This window comes from Pseudopipra pipra, chromosome 12 (assembly GCF_036250125.1).
Source record: "Pseudopipra pipra isolate bDixPip1 chromosome 12, bDixPip1.hap1, whole genome shotgun sequence".
Lineage (NCBI taxonomy): Eukaryota > Metazoa > Chordata > Aves > Passeriformes > Pipridae > Pseudopipra > Pseudopipra pipra.
The window spans coordinates 12,653,817-12,680,864 of NC_087560.1; the positions used below are offsets into that span (position 1 = coordinate 12,653,817).

The following is a 27,048-nucleotide window of genomic DNA, read 5'->3' on the forward strand; positions in this document are numbered from 1 at the left end:
GTGCTTTTTAAGACTGCCTTGACACTCTTTGGAGGATGTACCTTCAGCATCTGCTGGAGATGAGCTCCTTTCAGTATGTCAAGCAGGGAGCATTAACGATCCATAACAAACATGACAAGGACAGGGAAAAAGCAGCAGCTGCTTAATCTTCCCTGACAAGGATATCAAACAGAAGCAAGAAACTGTGTGGCTCCTGCTGCTGCTGCCCAGCAAGAGAGACCACTGACCTGCTTGGGAGCAAAGCAGGGATCCGGTGCCATCCCCTAAGAACTGGAAAAGCTCACAGGAGAAAGGTGCCTTCTAGCCTGATGAGGAGTGAACTCTCAGCAGACACTTATTTGCACAGCTACTTGAGATGCCCTGTGAGTAAAATCTGTGTGCCCCCAGGATCACCTGGGCAAGGTGAAATGCTCTGGGAGACCCTGATGGGTCAGTGCCAGGGCCGTGGTGCACCCTCATGCTCCGGGTGGCCAAACCCGGACCCTCTCCCAGCCACTGCTGATGCTGAGGGTGCAGTGATTTGATAGCTAGGTCTGAAGCCTTGCTGCTTGTTTCCTCATGCATATGCAAGGATGCCAACATCGATTTGGAAGCTCATCCTGAGAGAGGGAGGAGCTGTTTAATTAGCACCTCTGCTCCCTTTTTGCTGACATTGCATGGTCCCCTTGCCCTGCTCATGGAATTTTGCATTTTAGCCCCAGCCAGGAAGGTAGATACGAGGTGCACATTTGCCTTTCTGACCCGAGGACATGCCAGCACTTGCTACAGTGACATTCCTGTGCAGGGGGAGCTTTTGCACACCCAGCCAGAGGCACAGCTAAAATCTTCAGAAAATAAACACACACATTTCTGGGGGTTACTAATGAAAATGCTTTTCAGTCCCAACCTGTGGCATCAGTGTAGCTGCCTCTGCTCCACATCTTGCTCTTATGCTTGCCACCCACACATCTGCTGCTTGTTTTTACTAGCAAGAAGAGGAGGATTAAACTCAGGAACAGACTTTAATTCTCAATGAATCAATACTGTAGTCAAAAGCAGCACTCTGACTGTTTTTCCAGTGAACCTTGGTTTCTTACAAATTTATCTAATATCTTTCCAAGAAGAAAAAAGGTTCTGCTCATATATTCTCTTTATAAATATCACTGTAAATTCCTTGATTCCAGATGCCCATAAAAATAGATTCTGAATGAGAAGCAGGAGATAGAGAAAATTTTTACAATTAACATATTAAAGAAAGCTAAGGTGTTTGCTAATTTGTTGCAATATTGGCACACTATTTTGAGACAGAAATAAAAGGGGGGGGGAAGTTATTTTAAAGCTATGCTTTTATTTAGAATTACCCCCCCCTTTTTTTTTTTTCTTTTTTTCAGAGGCTTACAGACCTTGAAAAGGAAATTTTGGCTTCACTAAAACAAAATCGTTTGCAATTCACATCACTCCACCCATCTGAGGCTGACTGACTCCCAGTTTCTCAAGCTTTCAAAGTGCTCAGAATTTCAGCATTTCACTGAATTAAGCCCTCATCCACTGCATGAAGTTTTCAAAGCAGCAAAGTGTTGGGAAAGCTGAGCCCTGTTTGCTGAGGTTCAGGGTGCACTGACTCTGCTATGCCTGCTGACAGACAGAGTATAGCCAAGCCTGTGCTTCCAGGGAGTGCCAGACCTAGTGTGTTCCCACTGCAGAAATACTCTGGGGATAACCACAACAGCTGTATACCCTAAATGCCTTAGATGTGTTGAACATGCCTGGGTCAGCTGCAAGTCCACGAGGACAGGCACAGTCTGTGTGGACTCCAGCACGCGAGTGGGGATCCTCCCGCTCAGGGAATCTGCAGGAGGAATACGGCAGCTTCCCACAAACACAATGCCCGTGCAACACTTACCCCGCAGCTTCACACACACAGGCTCCTGGTGCATGCCAAGTTAGCAGCAGCCTTTGAAAACATCGTCTTGAATGTCATGGCCCAAGGGTCCCTGGAGGAACTGTACCCTCTGCAGAACGTCCCTGGTTTGAAGGCTTTTTTCCCTCCCAGGTAAGGAAAGTGTGTGCAGTGGCTGAAGAGGATCACAGCATCCTGAATCCTCTTCAAACTGCTGCTTTTAACTACCCAAATAACTGCATCAGGATGTAAATATTTTTCTTTTTGCTTTTGTGGTACTTCACTGTTTGCATCTGGCTCGCCACGACTCCACGCCTTCCTCTCCAGGACATTTGCCATTTGCTCTCCTTCTGCGGCGGGAGGAGGAATAGAAATTTTTCAGAGGTTTAGGCACATTCCTCTCCTTCCTTCACCAGGCTCTTCCTTTGCCAATTGTTTAGTCTCAGCCTGGGGTTAGAACTCTGCAAAGTTTTATTGGGATCCAGGGTCTGGACATGTCACAGATTATCAAATAAATCTCCAAGAAGCTAAATGCTTGCTCTGTAAGTTCTTGTTCCAATGCTGGGCTTATGCTCACGAGCCAAAAACATCTTGCTTTTCTTCCCCTGTACAGCCTCAGAAATCATAACAATTAGGTACCAATAGGAGCTCAAAAGGACTTCAGGGAGCTCCTTAGAGGGTCAGTCCCAGATGCTCAGGCTGTTGTACCAATCCTCATCCCCGTGATGTCCTATGCATCACACTTTATCTTACCTTTACTGAGTAGTATCAATGATTTTTTCACACTTTCTAGCAAGCCACGACCTCTCTCCTGGCCAAACCCGAGTTGCACCTCTCTTACCTGATGTAGGGATGGAGCCATGATCTCCTTCTCTGCCCATAAAACTCTCAGATGTCCTCTCACCCCACGTCTAAGGACCATGGGTGGTTTGTGTCTGCTGGAGTCAAGCATCCCAGCCAAGGCAGTCAGTCCCCACTCAGAGCACAATATCAGCTGGCCAGTGTGTGGATGCCAAAGCAACTAACTCACCAGGGAGCAAAAGTCTGGCCAACAAAACACTAACCTTTCCCTGTAGCAACTTGTTTGGCCGTTTCTGAGAATTCCAAAGAAACAATGGGACATTAATTACAAAGCTGTTATACCTACCTGTTTGAGTAAGCCTTGAGAAGAAGACAAGGATAGTCTGAAATCACCTGCCCCTTCATTGCTGTCACCAAGTAATGTCATGTTTAAACCAAAGTGAGTCTGTCACCATTTTGGGATAACTGTGTGTTTAACTGTAGTCCGTGAGATCATCAGTTGTTTCTCACTTTGCATACAAAGCTCTGGTTTTGTCTTGACTTCAACTAGCAGCACATAAAAAAGCAAAGAGAATTAGCCACTACTGCTGGTGGTGTTTCAGTCCTCAATGGGAGCAGAAAGTCAATATGAGCATTGCCTGAAAGGAACGCAAGACTTTATCCTAAGCAGCACGTACTTCATAGGTCTCTAATTAAATGTTTATATCAGTTGGACAAACATCATTTCACTAGTCATTAGCTTCAGACAGAAACACATTTATAACTTCTTGTTGCACCCTATGCATTCAGTTCAGTTAGAAGACACTGTTGTAAGATCACTGCACACTGACCAAGCAGATGTTGAGTTTACATAAAGTGCCATGGCAAGATGGACACTTTGGGTTTTTTAAAAGCAGACATTAATGGAGTGAAAAGAGGACTGAAGGGAGAAATTCCCTACCTCTGCTGAACTTTATCTGTTTCCCTGGATATTGCTAAAATTTCCACACCAAATTCCATTTCCAGTCCCAGTGTTACCAGAAAGCAGGCTCTTGCCTTTAAAACTCACCTTTTGATACCAAATCACATATATAGAAACACTTCTTCCCCCACAGGCTGCTCCTGTTCTGCCCTGAGATGCACTGGTTTGAAAATAAAGCTCTACCACAGAGGATGAGAATATATTTATTAGTTATAAAATATACAGGTGAACACCATTGGTTTGGTACAACTTTGTAAGGAGAGGAGCAGGTTTTGGTGAGGGTGGTGGGCTCTGCCTGGCTGGTGCTCCCCAGCAGTGCTAACCCCGGGGTGCCACAGCCTTTGCAGGGATGTGCTCTGAGCAAATCTGAGAAAAAGCAAACCTTAGTGACTTATCAGCATTATCTGGACATTGATATTCTTTCAGCTTCAAAGGAACATAATGCTGTAGAGAAGCAGCTTTCTGATAACCAGCATGATTAAGGACTTTAATCCAGGAGGGTTTGGCTTGTCCTTTATAACCAAGCATGGCAAAACTCCCTGAAAAACAGACAGAGAGAGTGACCTTCTGGGTGTGTCAGTTCATTTAGCAGCACAGTATGGACTCCCTCCACACATCATGGAAAGGTTTTAGTCCTTCTTTTTTTTTCCTTGGATTAATACAACAGAACATTTAGGAGAGAGAAAGGGTGATGAAAGAGGAAATGAGCCTCGCTGAAGCTGTAATCTCGCTGCATCACAAATCTGCAGTTATTTCAACAGGCTAAGCTAGGCACCCAGATGTCAGTTATCAGGAATATTGTTTTACTGTTTATTTTTAAGTAACACTGTTACTTTTTTTCATATTTGACTACCTGAAAATGGTTAGACACTTTGAATCCTTCTTTTATTAGTTTACATCATTTCTTCCTGTTACGCCTAAACTATCCCCCATGTCGACTCTGCTCTGGTCCTCTGCTGTCCCAAAGTACAAAGGCATTATGTATTCTTCCATTTTAATAATAATGTCTTGTGTTTATATTATGATTTTCCTTGCAAAGACTCCCAAGGCTATTTGCAGCTGGTTGGATCAAGACTATTCCTGTAAACACTTCTAATTTAAATAAGGTTTTGCAAAACCAGGAAACAAGACCCTAAATCCTGATCCCGCTGGGGTCAAGAGGGGTTTTTTGCATTATCCCTGGCAGAAGCAATGTGCACTTGGGAGAAATGCTCCAGCCTGCCCTGAAACACAGCCCACCCCCCAGTGAGGAGCAGTCCTGGAGCTGTGAAGTCAAATAGTGCACATACCTGAACCAGCAGGAGGAAGCTCATGGAGCAGAACATAATTACCCAGACTGGAAATCAGGGCAGACACATGGGTGAACACCCTTGCCCTTAGGAAAAGCAAAACAGGGGTGGCTTGTGAACAGCCAGCAGCAGCTTAGTCCCACTGCCAGCATCCCACCGAGGTGGCAGGGCAAGAACGTGGCCACCAACCAGCATGTCCCTGGGAGGGTGCTGGCCCTGCCTGCTGCTTTTTGTACCCCAGGGGCAGTCAGGACTGGAGGCTGAACCAAGCTCCCAAAATGGCCAAGCGAGTGGCACAGGTGGTTCAAGGGGCCAAGTTTGGCAAAACGAAGAAAAAAAGATTCCTTTTTAATAAAAAAATTCCTTTCAAAAGTATTCAGGGCTTTGATGAAAGAATGAAACAATGAAGTTTCAGGGCAGAACCAAAAAAAACCCTCAAACTTTTGCTTTTCAAAGGATGAAACAAGAAACAGCTTCTTTGGAATCAAAACAGGCACCGAAGTGAAATCACTGCCTTTCTTGTAAAGACTGTGCTGTCCTCCCCTGGAACAGTCACAGCAATGAGCTTTGAAGCTTTGACCAGAAATTGATAGAAATTTCAGTAAAGCAATAGGGAAAAATATCCTCAAACTCCAGAGAAAAAAAAAGAAGCTGGAAATACAGCTAATTTTCCATCTGATCTCTTTGTGAAGTCCTGAAACCTGAATCAAGCTGGCTGGCTGTTTTCTTGTTCCCTTATCACTCACATTATTCGTCCAAACCTGGACTCAATAGCCCCCCCTTTTCCAGGAGGAAAGCCAGCATGAATTTCCTGCACCAATGCTACCAATGGATTTCTTGCAGCAATCCAAGGTAAAATTGTAATAAGGACTTTCCCAAACTGTTGATTTCACCTTCCTTCTATCCAAAAAATAAATAGCTCGTATTTCACTGCAAGCTGTTTTCTTTTTCATCAACTTTTCAGGTTATGATTTTTTTTTCCTCACAAAGTTGTAGAATTTTAGAGATGGAGTTTTTATCAAAAGATTCTCTTTTTGTTTGTTTGTTTGTTTGTTTTTTGTTTTTTTTTGTTAGGAAAACAAGCTCTATTTAGGATGAAAAATTTGCAGCATGCAACTTCTGATGGGTGAAGTAGGGTGAAACCCCTGAAATAACTATCCTACTTCTCACTGTCCCTAAGCCAAGAGGTTTTTACTAGGTTACACTGGCATATTGTGGCAGGAAATATATTGATAAGCACTATGTAGATGTATATACATTTTTGATTGCGAAACACCAGAATTACTGGTGTGTTTCCCAACCCAATTAAAAGCAAAACAAACATGAAAAGCAATAAAATGCAGAAGAAACATGATGGAATAAATATATTTACCTCCCTTATGGAAGACAATAGGCTTTGCTGAACCTAACCTGGTAAAAACAGACATTTCAGAGCTGCCCACCACATCTGTGATACTTCTAGAGCACACAAGAACAAGTGATCTGAAAAGAAGGACAGTAATTACTGCATGATTGCAAAATATTGCTTCATTAAGAATCGTCAAGACCTTTAAGCTCCAATTCAGAAAAGTACGTAAGAACATGTACTTTAAGAACATGTTTAAATCCCTTTCAATCACATGTAAGCTTTCACAAGTTTAAGCCTCCATTTAAATGTTCCTAAATTAAAACTGTTCTTCACGTGGAATCAAAACAAGAACAAATGACTCTGAGTGTATCCATCCCTTATGGGAGAGGGATACTCAGTTGCTGTGAGACTCAAACTATCTACATCCTGGCTCTGATTTTCAGTCAGGTTTCAGCCTGCTTTGGTCCTCAGAGATGTGCTTTCAACCCCCAGTGAGTTGTACCTGCAGTGAATTACAGGCACAACTGGTTGCATTTAGCTGAATGCCTAGGCTTGCAAAATACTCATCCTACCAGAAAAACAAACCAAATGTACAGACATCACATGGATATATGTCCCTTCATGCACATCTGATACATATACATAACTCATGTGCATAAATACAGATGTAACAACTCAGTGGTGTTTAAATTGTTGGTCATAAACTGCTCAGAAATGTCTTGGACTGAAAGTCTGTTTTCTGGTTATTTGACCTGCTTCTACCAGCAGCCAAGAATTTATCTACCAATCTCTGTTGTTCCGTGTTTATGTGGCAACACATAAAACCAAAAGGAATCTGGGACAGACACAAACAGAGGGGATCCAGACCATTGCCAGACACACACAAGGTAGGAGAGCCAGCAGGCAGGCAGGTCTAGTCACTGGCTTACCCAAGAAAAGTCCCACTGGAAAATCTGGCACACCTATGATTTTCATCTGCCACAAGAGGCAAAAACAATCAGTAAGAGTAAATAGAAATCGACTTGTTTCCGAAATGGAAAACTGAATCATTGCTGCCAGGAAATGGCTGGGCACTGGGATGGGTGTGCAGGATTGCAAGTGTCATTGCGAGGACCTTATCTACTCCATAATGGAAAATGAATGGATTATTTAGAAGAAATTGCCAGTTTTCCAGAAAACCTGTTCCTGACTGCTCTAATCTGTACAATCCTGGGAGAGAGATGCCGCTTCTCTTATTGTCTGGCTGATATTTGGGATTTGTACATGTTTAATCTGTGCCAGATTTCTTCAGAGCACAGGTTTGGTTATGAAAGTAGGTCGTTTTCCTTTCTTTATCTGTCAGCCACAGGTTGCTACATGAACTGGGCTCTCAGCAGTTTACTTACCTCTCTTTTATGGATGTTTGAACATAATCAGCTATTGCATGGGCAGCGTTTTCACTGGCAACTGTGTCAAAATGCCACCTACTCACAACTGCTCCTGAACATGCATCCAGCACCAGGAAGAATATCCCACTGCTATTGAAGAGGAACACTGTGCCATTTACCTGTAATAAAAAACCAGAGGTAGTTTTATGGAGGCAGGTTGGGGAGCCTCAGATTACAATCCTGCTCCTCCATAAGGGAATTGCAAGCAAGGAAAACATCTACATTTTAAAAATACCTATAATTTTAAATGTATCATTAGTACAGATGAAGTGACATCAAGGATAGTTGGTCTGTGGCAGGAGGAAGAAAAACCCTTAGTTCTAAAATGGGTACAAAAACAAGAGAAATGAGGTCATCAGCATCTTCTGTGGATTAGGAAGATACATTTGGGAAGCCAGGAATCCTGAGAGTAAAATGCTTAGTTCAGCCTTAATACAATTTCCTTTCATGTGGGGGAAATTACTGTCACTTGGCAAAGTGGATTTGACCACGGAGCAAGGGAGAGGTGCTGAGACAGCAGATGGGGGAATAGAAGTAACACATGCACTTTATTGTTTTCTCTGAAAATTTAAATATCAAAACCAAACTATTCCTTCTTGGTAGGACTGTATCAATGCCTCAAAGAAGTTGTAGCAGAAATGGCTCCTACTCTTCTTCTTTCCTACAGCAAGAGCTCCTTCCCCATGTTACACTTCCCAAGATGTGCCACAGTATTTACTTTTAGAAAGCCAAAAACTCTCTGAGGTGCCTGGCACTGGTGCATCCCCCCACATCCTGAGGGACAGCTAATCCTGAGAGAACTCAACCTCCACCAAGGAGAGCAACAGTGTACCAAGGTCAGGCTGAACCCAGGATACACGAGGCTGCAATCCACAGAATTCCAAAGCCCACAGGTATCAGGGAGCTCAGATGAATCCCATCAATCTGAGACATGAATGTCTTCAGGGAATATAGGGTCAGACTGAATGAGGGAGCCAAGTGTCAAAAAGTGGCTTCTGAAAGATCTCAGGGGATGCTGAATGCAATAGGGGGTCAAGGGTAAGGGAAACATGAATCTCCAGGCCATGGGTGGCCAGAGGGGAGCGAAGAGGAGCAAAGACAGACTAAATCTTTTGCCTGTCCTGGCTGTCTCACACTCCTAAGCGTGGGAACTGTGACAAAGTCTGGGTGCACACGCAGCAGAGAGCAACCACCACTGCAAACAGACACAAGTGTGAGCCTCTGCCAAAGAAACAGCTCTGATGTGTGTCCTGTCCCACATCCACGTGCTACAGACCCCCAGAGGAGCCAGTACATGGGCCCCCATGGCCTACAGGACTGGGGTGGGGCACACCACATCTGGCTAACTCAGCCCATGGGGAAGCTTGGATCAGAAATTTAAAACAATTCTGACCTTTGCACTTCATTCAGCTAAACAAAAACAAAGCATGTACTTCTTTATTTCCAAATTCTCTGAAACCTTTTAAGATTTAGGGTGAGAATCATCCTTTAGACAGTAATCTTTACCACTTGCCTAGCCCAGCCTTTACTGCAGCTAGGGGTACACATGTTAGAAATAAAACTTCCTTAGGAAAACAGCACTTTGCATTAAAGCCTAAGAAAAAGCAAAGAAGCTTTGAGAATACTACACCTGTCCCATGAGTGCTGCACACACAGAGGTGTCTGTGCTTCACCATGGGTGAGGATGCTGTCTCCAGTAACACCTGCTTGCTAATGGTTTTGAATAAATTTTGATGGTGCAGCCAGTGCACTAGCAAGAAACCTTGGCTGCTCAGACTTCTAAAGGATGCTGTACCAGCTTTGCTTGGCATTTGTTAGCATTAATTATAATTCAGTAGCACACAGGTATGTAAGCCTGGACAGTGTTCTTGCAAGAATGATTCCAATCACCCTTCACTGTCTAGACAGACATATAAGGCACATGCAGGGACAACCTGACAGCTCCAAACTGCTTCAGTAGTGAAATATAGTTATTTTTATCTTTTAGTGCAATGTCAGCAGAGAAAATCAGGAAAACAAACTTGTTTTTTCCCCCACATCCTTTGTAAACAATGACTTCTGGTTTTGCCTCCCCTTCCTCTACATTAGAATGGTGGTGTTAATTTTTCTTCTGAGGTGATAAAAGGCCTTTTTTTCCCATAAAAGCTCAAATCCTCATCTGAATAGAATAGGAACTCCCAGTGACTTTAATGGAGTTAATTGTAAGGGAGAACAATGCACTTGCCTCTTCCAGGGGAACTTCCCATTTCCTTCTGCCAAAGCTCAGCAAGATTCTGCAGTAGCTTTCCTTGGAGATAAAGTTTTCTCTGTTTAACCACTACTTCAAATGCAGTAAAACACAACATACCTTAATGAACGCAGATGTCAAGTGGTTTTGTGTGTCCACCCTGCTGAGAGATTGGATCTGGATCCTTATATACTCGACTGAGGGTGTGCTGGTGATGGCAACCTGCAATTACACCAGAGACAGAACCTTAAAAGTTGGCTTGCTAACTGGTTTTCATCAGCAAAATGACAGCAGGTATCCATGCTTGTATATACGTGATTGCAAAACTTAGAGTCCTTTGTTCAAATTGTGATCCTGATTCACAATTAAGTGCTCATTATTAAGAAGCATTTGTCAAAGGATCGTGGGAAGGCTGGTTGGAAGAGACCTCTGATGGTGACTCTGCCACTAAGTAAGTTTAAAAGTTGAGTATGGATTTCATATATTTTGCTTGAATATAAACTCAAGTGCAGGTCTATAGGAGTCTGAAACAGTTCTACAGGATTTGGAGTGGGATGAATCTACACTAAACAAAGAGAAAAGCTGGCTCTAATTTTTCAGTTATTCCTATTAACCAGAATTACTTCCCAGTTTGAAATACAGTGGCAGTGTTGTACTTCTGAATTCAAAGCTACTTCAAAATAAGCCCTCCCAAGGGTCCGTTTGTTTAAGTTTAAAAGAAAGACAGGGGAAAAAAGGTGCCATGAATGTGCATCCACATGCTTCCAGTTGGGCACTTTCTTTGAGGCAATCTTTGAAGCACAGTACAGAAAGCTGCAGCAATTCAGAGCAAAACCCTCCCCTTTACACAGGTTACGTGATGCTGGGCAGATTCACATGTGGGAATTCCCTACGGCTTCTCCTTGTATGCTGTCAGAACAAATTGACCACGTGTGGGTTCACATACATTGCACAACCTCAGAGGCTGTTTCATGCATCGTGGTGGTACCTGTGGGGCTCCACATGCCCTGCACAGCCCAGCTGGACGCTGGGACACGGGGTGCTGGGCAGCCACTGGCCTCTCAGGGAAGGGGTTGGGGTCACAGCTCCAGGAGTCCCCCGGGCTCATGTGTGCCGTGATTTTGATACGTTCACAGCCTTGCTGAGAGCAGTAACTGTGTCCTTCCCGAGCTTCATGGGCTTGCAGGTGAACAAACAGGTACCTACAAATGGGAGCAAACAGAGGCATCAGACACCCCCTGTGGGCTTAGGGGACAAGTTGAGCAGAGACAGGATCTGCACATCCATTGCCAAGTGGGTCCTGCAAGGACATAGGTCGAGCTGCCCTCTCATCCTGGTGTGACAAGACCTGCAGCACTTGCAGCCCCCATGCCCAAGCCTTCACCACACAAGCAGCATGTGGGACAGACCCCCCTCCAGCCCCAAGCGTTCCTGCTGCTCCTGGGTGTGGTGGCATCCCACCAGAGAACGAGCAGCAGCTGTGCTTAGGCTGTTGTGCAAAAGGAGACAGGTTTGTTTGGAATTATGAGCATTGGCCCTTCAGCTCACTTCATGGCAGAGCTCAGCTCTAGGCATGCATGACAGAAGCTCCAAGGCAGCCAGGCCTTCTGGCCTTTGGAGTTCATTTTTAATTCTGGCTGTTCCAAGTATGTTTTCAATCCTCTCCATGCTACAATTCAAGCTGAAGAAATTACATAAACAGCTCAGTTCAGCTTCAGGATCAAAAAGATACATGAGCTTTGCATGGAATTTTCATTCTCTTTCTTTTAAAACTAAATATTTGTTTCTTTTTGTCTGGAAGAAAGAATGAATAAGCTTGGTTCCTTTCCAAGGATGTGGGGTTAAAAAAAGAAGGGGAAACATCCCACTCGTTATGAAATAAAGTCTAAAAAACAACAACAGGAAAAGAAAAATGCCAATCCCATAACTTCTGTGCTCTGACAGGCTAAAAAAATCACTGCTGAACTAAACAGGGAACCAAAACGCTGATACTGCCAGAATTTAGTTAGGTTAGACCCATCAATCTGCATGTGCCAGGTCCAGATGGCTGCTGGCAGCTCATGGCCTTTCCCCCACAGATCCACACGTGTGACCATTTTCCCTGCTATTCAGTAGTAAACAACCTGTTTACAGACTTTGGGCAGCTTTTTTTTTGCTTTTTTTTTAATAAGGAGGATTAATTAGCGAATTGATGTTTCACAATTCCTGTGATGAGAGAGACCTGGCCATCAGCGAGGAGCCTGGTTAGCAAGGAAGGCATTCCGGGATTCGATTGCTCATGTGTTATGGTTGAATGAATAAATATATCCCGTCTTATTTTCAAATCTGGCATTTGTGGACTGATTCCTGAAGTAGCTACTTAGTCAGGTGAAGCATCATGGGACTCGTGGTTAAACCACAAAACACTTTTTTTCTCCCTATTTTAGCTGACTGAGAAACACAGTTTCGCAATATGTTTTTTTAACCAAAGGTGTCCTAAAGCCTTTCAAAGATAGTGCAAGATTTATAGAACCATCTTCACACCTTCCAAATAAGAGATGTGCTGTGGTGCTCTCCTTTTTTCACAAAATCTGATTTTTAGAATGTGATTATTTTAGAAATCTCTCTTCATGGGAATATGCAGAAGTTGAAACTTCCCAAACTGTCTCAGTGTTGGAGCCACAGCAGTTGCAAAAGGGTTCTTTTTCATGGCCCTTTGGGGTACATCGAGTTCAAACAAATATTTACACTGTGCCCACACCTGGAGTGATCTAAGTAGCAGGGATGCACAAGGTGCTCAGTCCAGCCAAGAAATCAGCCATTCTCTGAGCAGGAATGCAAATCACTGCTTGGATGCAGACATAGACCTGCCCCAGGTACTCCAGCCTGGAAATCCATTTTGACCTGAAATCAGTGAAGAGAGCATGCAAGACGGGCAGACCTGAATCTTAACTATGAGAAAGAAGAAAGGAGGTGCTGGGGCTGGTAAGAGAAAGACCCCAAGGGCTTGCTGCCCACCCAGGGGCACAGCAGGGCTCACCCTGATCCTCTGTCGAAGTAGAAGAGCCGCTCACGAGTTCTGTTGAGAGCGATGGAAGGAGCAGCAAGGTAGTGCTGGACACTGTGCACCGTCCCTGTCCGTCGCTGGTAGATGTCTCCCACCACCTGGAAAACGGCTTCCCTGGGATAGCAGAGGGCAACACGCAGCCAGTCTCCTCTGTCGGCAGAAAGGGCAGGCAGGGGGAAAGGGAAAAAATGCACTTCAGGGCTTGAGCACAAGAGAGATGGTCTGCAGCCAAGAGTACAGTCTTCAGGGGAAAACAAAAAAATGTCCTTTGAGGTTCTCTTTTTCCTTTGAAAAAACACAACAAATCCTCAAAGCCAAAGAAAATCAGATTTTTTTTGCTTTGTCTGGAAACAACGGCTGCTTATTATGAAGGTCTGATGCAGGGACCCCAGCTGACCTCAGAGGACTTTGAGACAGGTGCCAGGATGGCTTAAAATCAGATATTTTCTCTTCCTTGCCCCACAAGGCTGAGGTACAACCAGTCACATACCCACTCACGTCTCCTGAGGCAGCCGGGGCTTGTTTCAGTCCATCCGGAGCTGCTGTGGGAGAGGGAACCAGCAGCCAGCAGACATTTCACCGGGGGCACAGATTCAGGAATTAGGAAGGAATCTCCGACTTGAACTAGAGCCACGGTCTAAAGAGACCTGCTTCCTCCACTTTACAGCAAAGTTTATTATTATGGTTTCCATTAAAATCTCCCTCTCTGTGGCTCTTTCTGCAATGTCAGTTTAGAGTAACTAAGGGTGAAGTTAAATCACCTTTTAACTCTTGTTTACTCCAATTTACATATTTACAAAAAAGATTGGCCCTGTGGCTTTCCTTCATCCTGTGATTCTGACTGCCACCCTCTTGCAGAGAAAAAACAGCTCCAAATTAGAAACCTTTAGTACAAGACTTAGAATCAAAGATGCAGCTACAGTGTAATTCAGATACTGATGGGAAGGCTCTTCCACAAAAGATCCCAACACTCTTTCCTGTCTGTGAGATGCACTTGTGCTGTGCAAAGCAGAAAGCCACAAGAAGTTTACACTTAAAAAGAAAAATTGAATACCAAGATAATTAGCTTTTTTTTCCCTCCTTCCTTCCCTCTGAAGTGGCTCAGCCTGTAACAACAGGACTCCTGAACCAGTACCATAGTTAGCTTTCCTTATGCCACCAAAACCATTGAGGATTTAAACGTATTTTTTTAACGTCCTGGTTAAAATGTGAAAATATAAATTTGGCTTAGAAAAAGACAAACATCACCTTCATCGTCTGTCTCTCTGCATCCTGCACACCTCAGGAAGTAAAAATTTCTCCAAAGGCTTCCCTGAAGTGACCCGCCACCCATCCCTTCCTGCAGAGCAATAAATGGGGGGAAACCACTTCAATTTGGTGAAATCTGGGAATCTTCATGCCTAGACCTCTACTTTGCTTTACACATGGAGAGCAATAAAGCAAAGCTATTTCAGCCTTGTTCTGGTTTTTTCATTAAAACAAAACAAAGCTATCTACAGGATGGAAGAGGGGACGGGCTGTTCTAGGATAATAAATCAAAGCCACACAAAGACCCATCAGCTTAAGCCAGATACTGCCCTCTAGATTTTAACCAACTCCAGCTGTGTCATAACACAGGACAGCTTGAAAACGGATATATTTTCAGATGATCTGGTCTCTGACTAGAGGAAATGAAAGAAATGTACCAAAGCCATATTTGTGTAGTATTTTTAGGATGGAATCCCAAGACATTTGGCTGTTTCATAAGGGTGATTTGCATTGTGTTAGCACATTTCATCCCCTGAAGTCACCATCACAAAAAGAGCTGGTCACTCCCCCACATGCTGGGAACCAGCTTTGGTGCTGTGCTACACTGATTACCACCTCCCCAGGGAATGAGAAAGGCATTAGAAAAGGAAACTGGAGGGTGAAAGGGGAAAAAAAAAGGCATGAAAAATCTACAGCTGTGACTGTCTTGAGTTGCTGGGGCATTTGGGAATAGGAGTGCCACAGTCTGGTGTGCACGTGAGCAGGCTGAGTGAAGTACTGAAATAAATTACACCAGGACTGAAAAGATCAAATGAAAAGCACCTACTTTGGAATTTGTGGAAGAAGAGATGGAAATTAGTACATTCCCACAACAGAGGGCTTGGGAGGAGATGTGAGAAGGGAAGGCATTAGAAGTTATCCTCTATGTAAATATAGGAAGGAATAAGGTGGTTATTTTCTCTTTAATTTAGCGGTATTATAACAGCTTCCTATTTAGTTCTGCACTTCAGACTGTTTCTTCAGCTTGTACAAAACCCACCATAAAGCCTCCAAAATACCTGGCTGTGTGGCTGAGCTGGGCTCCAGCACCTCCAGGAAATCAAAGCAAGAGATGTCAGCACAGCTGCTGTCCCTGTGCATAGTACAGTCCCTGTGACTCTGCCTTTGAGCTGGGCACTGGATGAGGGTTAGATGGCATCACCAAAACTGAGGGAGAAATGCAGCCTCAGGCAAAGCAGTAACCAGGTGTGGGACATCCTGGACGTTGAGTCCAAAGTAAAACAGATGTATGTGTATCTTCCTCAGCCACTACACAAGGCCCTCCTGGCTGGGCTGAAGTACAGGAAACCTTCCTCTTTTTTGGGGTGGTCATTAACTGTGGGTTCTGTTTTATTTCTCTGCTTCAATCTCTCAATTCTATTTTATTTACCAGCTGCTACTCTGGGTGAATATTTGTAGGTAGAATAAGAAAAATTTGAACCAGCCTAAATATGCTGTAGGTAAGTCCTGGTTTTGCTGCTCTCAGTACCAGCACATGAGCTGACAATGTCACAGGTGCCCAGAGGCTTGGGGACACACACAGCACTGGCAGGGAATGAAAACACTGAATTCATAGTAGATCCCAAATTATGAATTCAAAGTAATTTCTGCCTGAAGGCTGGGGGAGTGTGTGTAGCTTTAGGTGCTCTTGTGCTTAAAGACCAGCACAAACAAAGGGGGAAATCTCACTTAAAACACAAGGGTAGAAGTCAGACTTGATAAACAAAATGCCAATGTAGCAATACAGAGGACTCTTTTTTTTTTTTTTTTGAGTCTTCAACTTTCATTCTAGGAATTTCTTGTAAGAGAAACAAATTGAAATATTCTCAGGTAGAAAGTCTGACTTTCCAATTTAAATGAAGGTCATACTAATATGTGCAGAAAATTAACCTGAGCTATTTAGGATATTTGCACCCCAAAGGTAAGTGACTGTGTCCTCAAGCTTTTCTAATGAAAAAGTTAATTTCATTTTATAAATAAGTAAAATTCTTCTTTCTTTTTTTCATTCTTGTTCTTAATCAGGCCAACATTTTTCTTTGTGCTTTTGCAAAAAAAAAAAAAAAAAACCAAAATAAAATTGGCATTTAAAGGAGAAAAACTAAATATATGCTAGGAAAAAGACTTTAGTAGGTCCTAACAGTTTCAAAGATTACTTTTTTTGAGAATCTGCCTACACTGACATGTATAAAACCTGGCACTTCTGCCTCTCTGTCACTGTCATTCAACAATCCCCACAGTGCACTTCATGCATTTTTACCAACATCTTTAGCCTGCTTATTTTCTTTTGGAAATGGCTCTTTTTTCACCAGGATATTGGCATTTGCAGTTCTGGCTCTTTCAGGTGAAGCAAAAACATCAGATAAAGTGCTATAAAAGTATTCTTATGTTTTGGCAATGAGCAGGCTTCCTGGGATAAGCAAAAGCATAAAAAGGACAAGGGAAAGGCAGAAAAGCAGGCAAGAGGTTTCCTGTTCTTGGACGTGTGGTAGATACAGATCTGCACGTACACACATACATACCTCATTTACAACCCTCAGAACATCCCCCCCAGTTCAACCCCAAACTCTCAAAAGCAAAGACATTCAGAGAAACATGATCAAACAGGCAAAGAAGGGGAGATCTTTGTCAGTGGTGGGATATAAAATGAGTCATGTAACTTGGAGATGAGAGTTGGCTGGAGAAAATACAGAAAAAGTGCATGTCTGCAGCTCTTACTGCCTGTGAGAGGATAAATAACACTTGTTCAACATTGTGAGTAATTCACAATATTGGCTGCCCTGGATGGAGTGTGAGTCCTGGGCAAATGGGTATCATCTGGTGCCGGGGTTTCTGGTTATGCTGGATGTCAATCCTGGCTGCATTTTAGCGAAGGGAACCTCTAAGCTGATGAATATTATTCTAGAAAACAGTCCCACCATGTTTATTGACATGGTGTGTCACGTAGCTGATGACCATGGAAGTGCAAGGTCCAAATCCTGATCTCACTGATGAAAATCTGGGGTAAGCTAATGAGGGAATGCCATAGAGTACAACTAAAAATTACTTTTTTTTCCTTGGGTTTGAAAAAACAAGAGAGTTCTATCCAGTGAGTCAGTCTCCCCCAACTGTTATTACTCCTATTTAAAAACAACCCCTCTGACATTTTGGTCAACATCTACGTGAGCTGAACTTTCAAAGGGAGTGAGAGAACTGAGAATTTAAAACTTCCCTGTTCATAATATGGGAACAAAGCAGAAATCCCCACGTACTCCTTTGGTAAGTTTGTCTCTCACAGGCTGAATTTTAAACTTCAAAGGAAAAAAAAAGCACAAACACCATTCAGCCTCCAACCCATCCCGAGAATAAATCAGAGGAGGTCAATACTCCTTGCTCTCAGTCAGGACACAGCTGGTTTTTCCCTCAAAACATTTCTCCCAACCTCAGCTTCTCTTCAAGTCAAGTCCATTAAACACACCCCAAACCCCCTGTGATGCCAAACATGGCTGTTGTGTGAACATCCAGCCAATTTTTCAGGGCCTTGTTGTTAAGGATAGACTCTTCTGAAGGACTGTTGCAGGGATAGTAACAAGTCAGGTGTGTGTTTAGCTAACTAGATTCGTGTGTATTGGGATTTAAATGCGTTTCCTAAATGTTGCTATTTAGGAAATGCCATTGAAAATATCATATCTTAATAAAAATTGAAACTTTTTGTTTTATCCACATCTCCTTGGGCAAAAAGAATGATTTTTGCTTTTGTGAAGCTCAAAAAATTACAGGAGGGATCCTGCCCTGAGGTACAGTTCTGCTGATCCTCATGAAACCAGGGTCTGACTCAGACAGCATTTGGCTTGCAGACAAATGTATTCAAGCAAAAATAAAAACTTCCTGCATTTAAATACAGTACATAATCTTTTCATCTTTTTTCCCACCCTACATGTTTTCATGGAAGAATCACATCCCAATTCAATTTCTATCTTTTTAATGTCTTCCCAAGTACTCTATCTCTGCACACTTTGTATTTTCACTGCTGTGCCTTGGATACACATCAGGTCAGGAGAGGCTCCTTCAGGACCCCCAGGCCCCAATCCATGGGCCATGAGAAAGGTGAAAATGAGGAAAAACCCTCAGGTTTCCAATGCTGGGTTTCAAAGGGACAAGCAGCCTGGTTTGCCACAGCCATCTGGGGACTGTCTGATGCTCAGATTGCTCTAATTCATGCTGTAAAATGATCAGCTCAGGAAGGACATGTCTCCTTGTTAATCCTGGCTGCAGAGGACAGAGGGCAGCAAGGGAGCAGGTGGGGAGGCAAAGACTTTGGGGGCTTTAGCATGGCTGGAACATGGCAACATCAGCACTCGCTCCTGCCCAACTCTACTAAATGGTGCAATCTGCAACCTGGTGTTCTGGCAAATGTTTTAGCTTCTTTCCAATTTAAAAAAAAAAAAATACCCTGTGGCTTTCATCCACGGGTTGATCTGTGGATAATTTAGGAGATTTAAATAGACAGAAGGGAATTTAAATATATCTGCTGACTTCTGTGTTGTGTGGATGATTAACTCTGAATTATAGATGTTATCAGGAGGGGCAGGCTACGAAACCCAAGTAGCACTTTACTTATTATTATTGGAAATAGTGCTGGTGTTACTTGTATTCCATCCAGATCTGGGGGATCCAGGTCAGAACTCATGCACATACAAGAACAAGAAAGCATTCACAGCCTTAAACAGTTAGCTCCACTTTGAAATACCAATTATGCCTTCCTGTGCATTTATCAATCTGGGAAGCAAGAGGAAAAGCTCATTTCAAGCTAATCTGAAAAAGAAACAATTTAGGAAATATCCCTAAACTGGGCAAGACTGCCACAAGCACATTCTAGCCTTGTCTTGTTATCTTTGTTTTTCTCCAGACCTTATCACCACTAAGGAATTTAATCACAAAAATGACAAGTAGCTGAAAGTATGAATCAGACTGGCATTGAATAATAAGCCATAGGAAAAAAACCTACCTACACAGCCTTGGCAAATACAAACATAATGAGTCCCCCAGAGTCTCAGTGCAGACTTGGGCTGTGTAAGTTTCCTTGCACTGAAATCTCCACCTTTGGACGGATTGCAGCATCCTGGAGGCTTTGTACCACTCAAGGTCGAAAGGGTACAGTATTTTTAATGAAAAATTTAGACCCAAGCTCATTCTGGGCTCTTGAATTTTCAGACAATTAAGATTATTCACTGGTGAATAAGATAACAAGCCCAAGCACAGGTCTTCAGCCTAGCAAATACAGGAGCTGAGAGTGAATCCATGCCCATCCCTGCCCAAACACCACAGCCAGGGGAAAGGCTGAACACGTGCCTGGGCACACACATGGGCATCTGCCCTTTTTCTTGTTGTTGAAAAGAAATTTGGGCTTTCCCTGCCTTTTTTATTTTTTAATTTATTTGTTTTTAAGACTCTCATAAAGATTGAACTCCTGCATCAAGGCACCAAAGAACACCAATATGATGAGCCTCACTGTGCCCCTCCAGACAAAGCTCAGAGGGTACCTATGGAGAGAGCCTGGGAAATCCTGCTCAGCACTGTCCTTGGAGCCAGCATCTGGCAGGAGAGATGCAGTACAAAGAAAAGCCCCCTCTTGCAAGACTTTGGCAATCCACCTACAAACCCCACCCTCTTTATACTATTAACTGCTCACATTTCCCTGAATTCACCCTGTCAAACCATGGCAGAGAGCCCTAACTAGGGAAAACCCTTCCCTCTGAGCCTTAGCAGACCAGGTATAGAGGTATTTCTCTGTCCTCATTAAAAGCAAGGAATGCTTAATCTAGCTGCCACTGCTTTCTGGCCACTCCAACAACACAACGTATTACACTATACTTCAGATATGTGCTTTGAGGAGATTTCATTCTTATCTTTAGATGTGCTGATAGCACAAAGAAGCCTGGCTGACTTATGGAACAGCCCTGTGCCTTTGATAATAGTATTTACCTTTGCTTCTTCTGTGATTAGAAAATTTGCACAGGCACAAAGCCTGAGTCATTAAATTGAAGGACTTCATTTCTGGCTTTGATTAATGTATGAAGTGACAATCTTTGTACTGTTCTCCAGCTCCTGAAAGAAGGCACTTACTTGCAACCAAATTATGTTTTCCATCCTCTTCTCCTGACTTACCAGCCTCTCCCCTGTCTTGTAACAAGCTTAATGTTCTCTGTGGACCTTTGTTCTTTGGGATAATAATTTTGAGGAAAGCCCTTAACTCAATCTTACAGATAACTCTCATACTTCTGTGAAGCAGCAAAAAAACCCCAAAAACCCAAAAACAACAAATGGAAAAATACAAAAAGCTCTGAGGGGGCAGAGAAGGTGAAAACCACTCCAACAAAGAAACAAAACCCATGGAGAAGAGGTCTGAGGGTTCATGAAGGTTTTGCACACACTTTCTGCCCTGAAAAACACCCTCAACGAATCTGGGCTGATTCTGGAGCACACTTCATTCCTAGTCATTAAAATTCCAGCCTGTGCTCTCCCTCTGTTCACTCACCAAAACATTTAGAAGTTACTTGTCTTGCACTGCCTCTTTCCAGAAGCATCAATACCCATCCATGTTCTCATCCTCACAGGGAGACTCCCAGCCATTAGACAGACAACCCGGTCCATAGCATAAACAGGCATTTCTGCTGAGTCAGCAATGTTCCCCAGCAGCCTGAAAACAGAGCCTGTGGGTCTCCACCGTGGCTTTATGTTTGCCCATCAAGCCAAGGAGAGACACAGCTACCCTGACAAATGCAAACCAGTCCATCCCTCCCTGGGAGCGACACCGGCAGGCATCAAAAAGCCCCTTTGCGCCACAGGGCAGCGAGTGGAGACACAGCAATTCTGTTGGTTTAGCCACATATTTTGATGGAAGTGAAGAAATTGAAGGATTACTCTAAACATGGTTTGAATCAGTGCAAGGAAGACACAAGTACTGCAGCAAGATAGAAAGAAAGAGGTTAGAAAGCACAAGAAAAAGATCTGCTGGGTGGCTGCTCTAGGTGGTGTCCTCCTCTGCTGAGCAAATCCACCCAAGCGGTGCCTCTGAACTCACTGGACAAGATTTGCAGCTCACAGCTGCCAATTTCAGCTGAGTCATGTGAATTCATCCCGACCAGCTCCTGCCCACCCCAGGAATCTGGGCGTTCCAGTCTTCCAACAGACTGGCATGACTTCTATTGAGTCTTTCTACTGTGGCTCAGGGGCAGGGAAAGTGTTAATCATGCAAGTATTCAACATTAGTGCTGTGCCTGACCTGCACAGAAATCCCAATCCTGGTACACATCTCCCTGTCAAATTCCTTATTTCCCCTCTGACCTTCCTTTAGCCAGCACAGAGCAAATCACTCCAGAAGCACGAGGGCTGCCTAGCTGCAAAGGCAGCATCCCAGATATAGCCTTCCAACAGTTTAACTGTTCACTCAGGTTTTGTCTGAAATTATTAATCCTAGAATATTGCTATTAAAGTTCATCAAACATGATTTGTTTTGCATCATACTTGGCACAGATTTATGATATTAAGAGTTCATTTTTGGGATATTATTCAGTATTATGAATTTTAAAAGAACAAACAAAACATAAAGCCACTTGGGACAGGTAAAATAATTTCCCTGGTTTTTTTATCTCTGATTACTCTGGGTTCCACAATCCAAGATTTCTTCTACTCCAGAAATGATTAAAATACAATGCTTAGTAAAAGTCATATGTGGAACTGCTTAGGCAGATCCTTGTTTTCCTTCAAACTCCTAAAGCCTCTTTTTTGCTTCAATTCCTTTACCCTTCCACAGGAATCTATTTTCTCCATGTTTTTCCATGCAGTCTGGACATTTCACTGTTGCATCAGCCTGAAGTCTCGCATTAGTGAGCATCCAGCATAGTTGAGGTGTAGACAGAGCAGCCACACAATTCGTTCCCAATTATTTCTTAGCAAGATGCTCTAAATGAAATGAAGTAAAACTGTGGTTTTCCTTTGTTACAGTATACTTCTTGTTTATAATTCTTCAAAACAGATATCTTGCCAACTGTTTCTGGATCAGAAAACTCTACAAACCTTTGCCCAGTTCAAATAACTGGTTTCAAACAAGACAAAGGGAACCACAACCACATTGTGGTTTTCAATAGTAAAATGTAGTTAAAGTTGCTGCTTGAATAAGAGCTAAAATTCAAGCTGAGATCGACCAGAGACTCAGTGCTGCCTTCAAATTTAAATCTGTGTCTGAAGACTCTGGGCCAAAGCTTTGGCAAGTATGGATTGGCACAGTGACAGAGCAACCAGTTACTTGTCAGAAGATTTAGCTCTGTAATTGCAAGGAAATAGCTCACCATTTTAAGACAGATAATAATTGCAAAGCTCAGCTTGTCCGTGAGTGACTAATGGGTTTTCCTCTTCCTTAAAGTCCACAAAGATATATTAATACAGAAAACACTGATTTAATTCTAGTAATTCCCCTGTGACAGGAGTGCCCAAACACCAATCATCTAGAGACTCAGTCATGGCCCTGCAACTAGTACATCTTTAAATCAAGAGGACCAGCTGGATGTCACTTGCTGGAATGGGCATGTATAAAGAGGAAACATTGCCCTTCTCAGGTGCATTCCCACAGGGCTTTGTAGTGGGAACTAAGGACAGTATTTTTCCCCCAGATTTTCTCAGCTCCAAGATTCAGAGGAACCAAATAGAACTCAAGCTTTTGCCAAAACTATCCTACGCTAAAACCACAGCAGGGAGACTCTGCTGGAGGAGCAGCGGATGGGTGTGGGTTTGGTGGATAATACTGGAGGGACTTGGGAACCTTCCAGGTTCACCAGCAGTACGTGCTGCTTCACGCCCTCGGTGCCTCTGCCTTCTTTCATTCCAACTATCTAAAACCTGCTTTGGAAACCCAAGCCTCTGTTGTGTGTAATCATGTAAGGTTTCATTTACAAACCTCTCTCTTTTACTGTAGTGTGTTTTTGCCAATAACCAAGGACTCACACAAACTGCAGAACCCAAGGTGATGGCCAGGCTTTCTTGTGGTGCTCATCCCTTGCAGCATCTCCTCTGTGCAGACCGTGGCAATGCACGTCCCTGCTAAGCTGACTGGGTTGCAGGACTCTGTCCTAACAGTGGTACCAGTGCAAAGCACAAGTAATTTCACTGAAGTAAGAACAGTACTAAAAACCATAAGTTAAGTTATGCAAAGTGAAACAGATTGCAAGGGACAAAAGTAGCGTCTAAAATGGATATACCCTGTCTTTATATAATGCTAGAAGAAAACATGGGAAATAAACACAGCACAGCCTGCAATTTTGCTGTGCTGAAACCTAACATTTTAAAACTTTAGTTAAAAAGAAACAGTGATTCCAATGCTGTTTGGATTACAGAAGATGTAAAGTTTTAAGCACATTCTGATATATTTCTGCACTTTATATATATGGGAGATAAATTATGTGTGCAGCAACCAGTACAAACAGATGAACCAGAGCCAGAGCTCTTCTGGAGGGATTTCAGGGACAGCAAGCCAGGACTTATTTGGATTCTATTTCAAAACTTTCTGGAAAGAGAAACATCTCTGCACATCAAAAAAAAGCTGGAATAAAGTGAAAGCAGAAGCATCTCCCTGCATCAGTAAGTGCCAACCTTTAACACCTTGCTTCCACACTCTCAGCACTTGCTGAGACCTTTGAAAGGTCACTTGTGAATAACCTGGAAAAATCATAAAGCTCCAGACCTTTTGAAAACAGCACAGGGCAGTACCTGTTGAAGTTGATGGGGTACAGGATAACATCCTCAGGTGCTCTGCCATCCCACTGGATGACATAATCCTGCTCGAGCATGACGACAGGCTGGTACTGCTGGTACAGTGCTCCTCTGTTCACACCCTGCAGCCTCACAGGATGGGAAGGGTAGGCTGCTCTGGCAATGGACAAGGTCAGGTTCTCGGGGCGTCTGGCCTGGATGTAAAGCTGAGGGTGAAAGGAAAATGACAAACACATCCATTAAACCAGCAGGCCCAGCCGTAACATGTGCATTTGATCATCGTTGCCTGTAAATGGCTTTTGCCAATGAAGAGTTCAGAGCATTTGGAAAGTCACTGAAACATTTCCAGTTCAAATAAAAAGGTAAACCAGAAATAGCATCTGCAGCCACCCGTGGGGACACCATGAAGTGAGATATGAATTGTACAGTGCCATAAAAATGTTCACTATTCAAAATCTTTAGGGAGAAGGGTAATCACGGAAGTATTGCAGAGTAACTCTTTTTTATGAATTCAAATAACTGTACTTTAAAAACAGGCTTATTCCATTGAAAATACAGAAAGCTGAAATTATTTCAATGGGCTTTGGATTAGGTCCAGGTATCTAATGGAATCCACATCTTCACTCTCAAGTAGCAGACTAGGCTGAAATTCTGGGGGCTAAAAATCAGTGGCCTGACTATATGACCTTATAGACTAAATACCGTATTCCACAGATTTCAGCAAAGCTCTTCTGACCAAGATGGCTCTGACCTGTAGCTCAACTCTACACAACAATTACAAAACCACACTCCAGCTGCATGCTTTTTCTGCCCTGCCATCACTCAAATGAAGGCCAGTTCATGTGGCAAACATTAGTTTTTAGGCTGACGCATGATGTTCCCCTGCTTTCTGCCATGTGAAATTCCAGTGCAAAACTAGGATGCACAGCTAGTCATATAAATCTGTCTCTGCACGCAAGGCTGTAGCAGGCAGCTTGTCATATTCCCTGAAGGGTTTCAGATGCACTGAGGACAGATGAGGACACCTATAATCCTGCTGCCTTCACTCTCCTGCAGCGTAGAATAAGGCTCTTTGCATCAAGAACTTAAAACATCCAACACAAAAATCCATGGTAGCTCAGGAATGTCTAAGCTTCCACATGAGCATACATCCATCAAAATTATTTTTAAACTCCATTTGTGTCTTTGAGGTAGATCTAAATGGAGGCAGTAGTTTCTTATCAGATTTTAATTCCACAAGGATACAAGTGCAGCCAAGACTAGCAGAGAGATCATGACTCCATCTATCAGGGTATCTGCCTTACAATGCAGGGCCCTCACATCTCCACATCTGCTTCTCTTCCTCTTTTCTACACAAACCAAAAGCTCTGCAAAACTAGACTATCTCTCACTGGTCTATATGTGGGCTTATTTTAGTTGGGGATTCTGGGGAGTTCAGCTCCCAGTTCCAGTTTCATGCTCAGAAGGACTCTGTGGTTGTGCCTGTTCCTGATGTTGAGTTTGAGCTCCTCAGGACCTCCAAAAGACAGGCCATCTTTGCCTACCCTTTGTCTCACCCCTGAATTCAGCAGCCTCATGCTGAATGCTCAAGTTAAAAATTTGGGTCTCATGTCAAAGAAGCAATCCAAAAGTGGTTGTAAATGTTTCTTGGCTACTCAATCCATTCCTCCTTTCACACCGTTACATGTTAATGATGAGAAGCTATCCTGAGTGATGTCTGCAGACCCTCAAAGATTAAAGTGAATCCCAGAATGACCTTGACATAAATTTTTCCTGACGGCTGAAAGTATTGATCAAGTAATTCTCTCCAAACAAATCTCTGGGCACAGCCCATTTGTTCATTCTTGATGGATCAAGGAAGAATAAATTATTTGTACAGTCTGAGAAAAGATTTTTTTAATCTATGAGACCAAGAAGAAAAACCTATTTTGCATTCATATGCAAACCACAATTGGAAAGTAACATGCAATACAATGAACCATATTTCAATCTCATTTGGCTACATCGGGATGGGGAAATACTGAGATCAGAGCAGGGGGTCAGATCTGAAATCCCATCAGTATATTAATTTATCTCAATCAAAACAGCATTTTCTAATAAAGAACAGTTGGAATTAACTTACTACAAAATTAAATGGACCAATGATAGAATAAACCAAGAAAAGAATGAGGTGCATTCAATGATCCCCAAAGTTTCCTAAATTACAGACTACCAAGAACAAAAGATTCCTATGTAATTTAAGCTATTTGTGTAAAGAGGGGAAAAAAAAAGACAGCAAGGTATGCGTGGCCTAAGCTGCTTGCTACTATGGTTAATGAGTCCAAAAAAGGGCAGGAAGAGTTTGCAGAATGCTTCAGTAAGATGATGAGGAAAGCATGTCACAGATTTGTTGATAACATTTTCCTCCAGAGGCCTAGGCACCAAGTCACAGGTCTGACATTAAGGATAATGGTGACAGCTGTTTTGAGAATGAAATGGTAATTACCAGAACAAGGAAAAATGTCACATATGTGTTATAGAAACATTTGTAAAATGACTTGTCTCCTGCAGTCACCACTGGTGGCCACTGAGTGACTGCCTTCCAGAACTGCCAGCCACCGAGGATGTGATTTTCAGTCCCATGGGGATTGGTGGATCTTGCAAAATGTTTCTCACTAGAGGAGGTCCCAGCAGGTAAATGCCCTGATTAATCAATCCAGATTCTGTGTGAAGAGCCTGTTTTGCCCACAGGGAGCATCACTAAGTGAACAGGACTCTGGAATGAAAAATCCATCCACTTTCTGGAATTAAAATCCATCCTCCTTAGCAACATCTCCACGATTTTTGGTTGACTCCATCAAAATCTTTAAAAGAAAGTGGGTCATAAAGAGATTTTACAATATGAGAAGTGGTGACAACTTAATGTAATAGAAGAAGAAAAGCTGGTTAAAATGTTATAAAATGTGAACCTTCTACTTGCCTAGATGGTTTAATGGACACAGTTGTTATTTTAGCTGCTTAACACTTCATGCTAAAGAGATGTGTCAGATTTCCCTGTGC

The 27,048-nt window shown here is 43.0% G+C and overlaps 2 protein-coding genes across 10 annotated transcripts in view; both read right to left on the minus strand.

Annotated features, from left to right (window-relative positions):
- The window catches only part of CEMIP (cell migration inducing hyaluronidase 1), a 108,799-nt gene that overhangs the window by 57,617 nt on the left and 24,134 nt on the right, over window positions 1-27,048 (minus strand). The window lies entirely within an intron of this gene.
- LOC135420945 (inactive cell surface hyaluronidase CEMIP2-like) overlaps window positions 3,829-27,048 on the minus strand; it is a 47,220-nt gene continuing 24,000 nt past the window's right edge. For 3 of the 6 annotated variants that reach the window (XM_064668943.1, XM_064668944.1, XM_064668942.1), the window contains 7 exons: window positions 24,007-24,215; window positions 12,952-13,128; window positions 10,921-11,134; window positions 10,053-10,154; window positions 7,664-7,824; window positions 6,303-6,412; window positions 3,829-4,180 (listed from right to left, as the gene is read on the minus strand). In XM_064668943.1, coding sequence (XP_064525013.1) covers window positions 3,960-4,180; window positions 6,303-6,412; window positions 7,664-7,824; window positions 10,053-10,154; window positions 10,921-11,134; window positions 12,952-13,128; window positions 24,007-24,215 — 1,194 coding nt within the window. In that variant the 3' untranslated portion in view covers window positions 3,829-3,959. Of the gene's footprint in view, window positions 4,181-6,302; window positions 6,413-7,207; window positions 7,825-10,052; window positions 10,155-10,920; window positions 11,135-12,672; window positions 12,816-12,951; window positions 13,129-24,006; window positions 24,216-27,048 lie in introns of those variants that run through there. The other 3 variants (XR_010433791.1, XR_010433790.1, XM_064668945.1) reach the window with 3 other exon arrangements.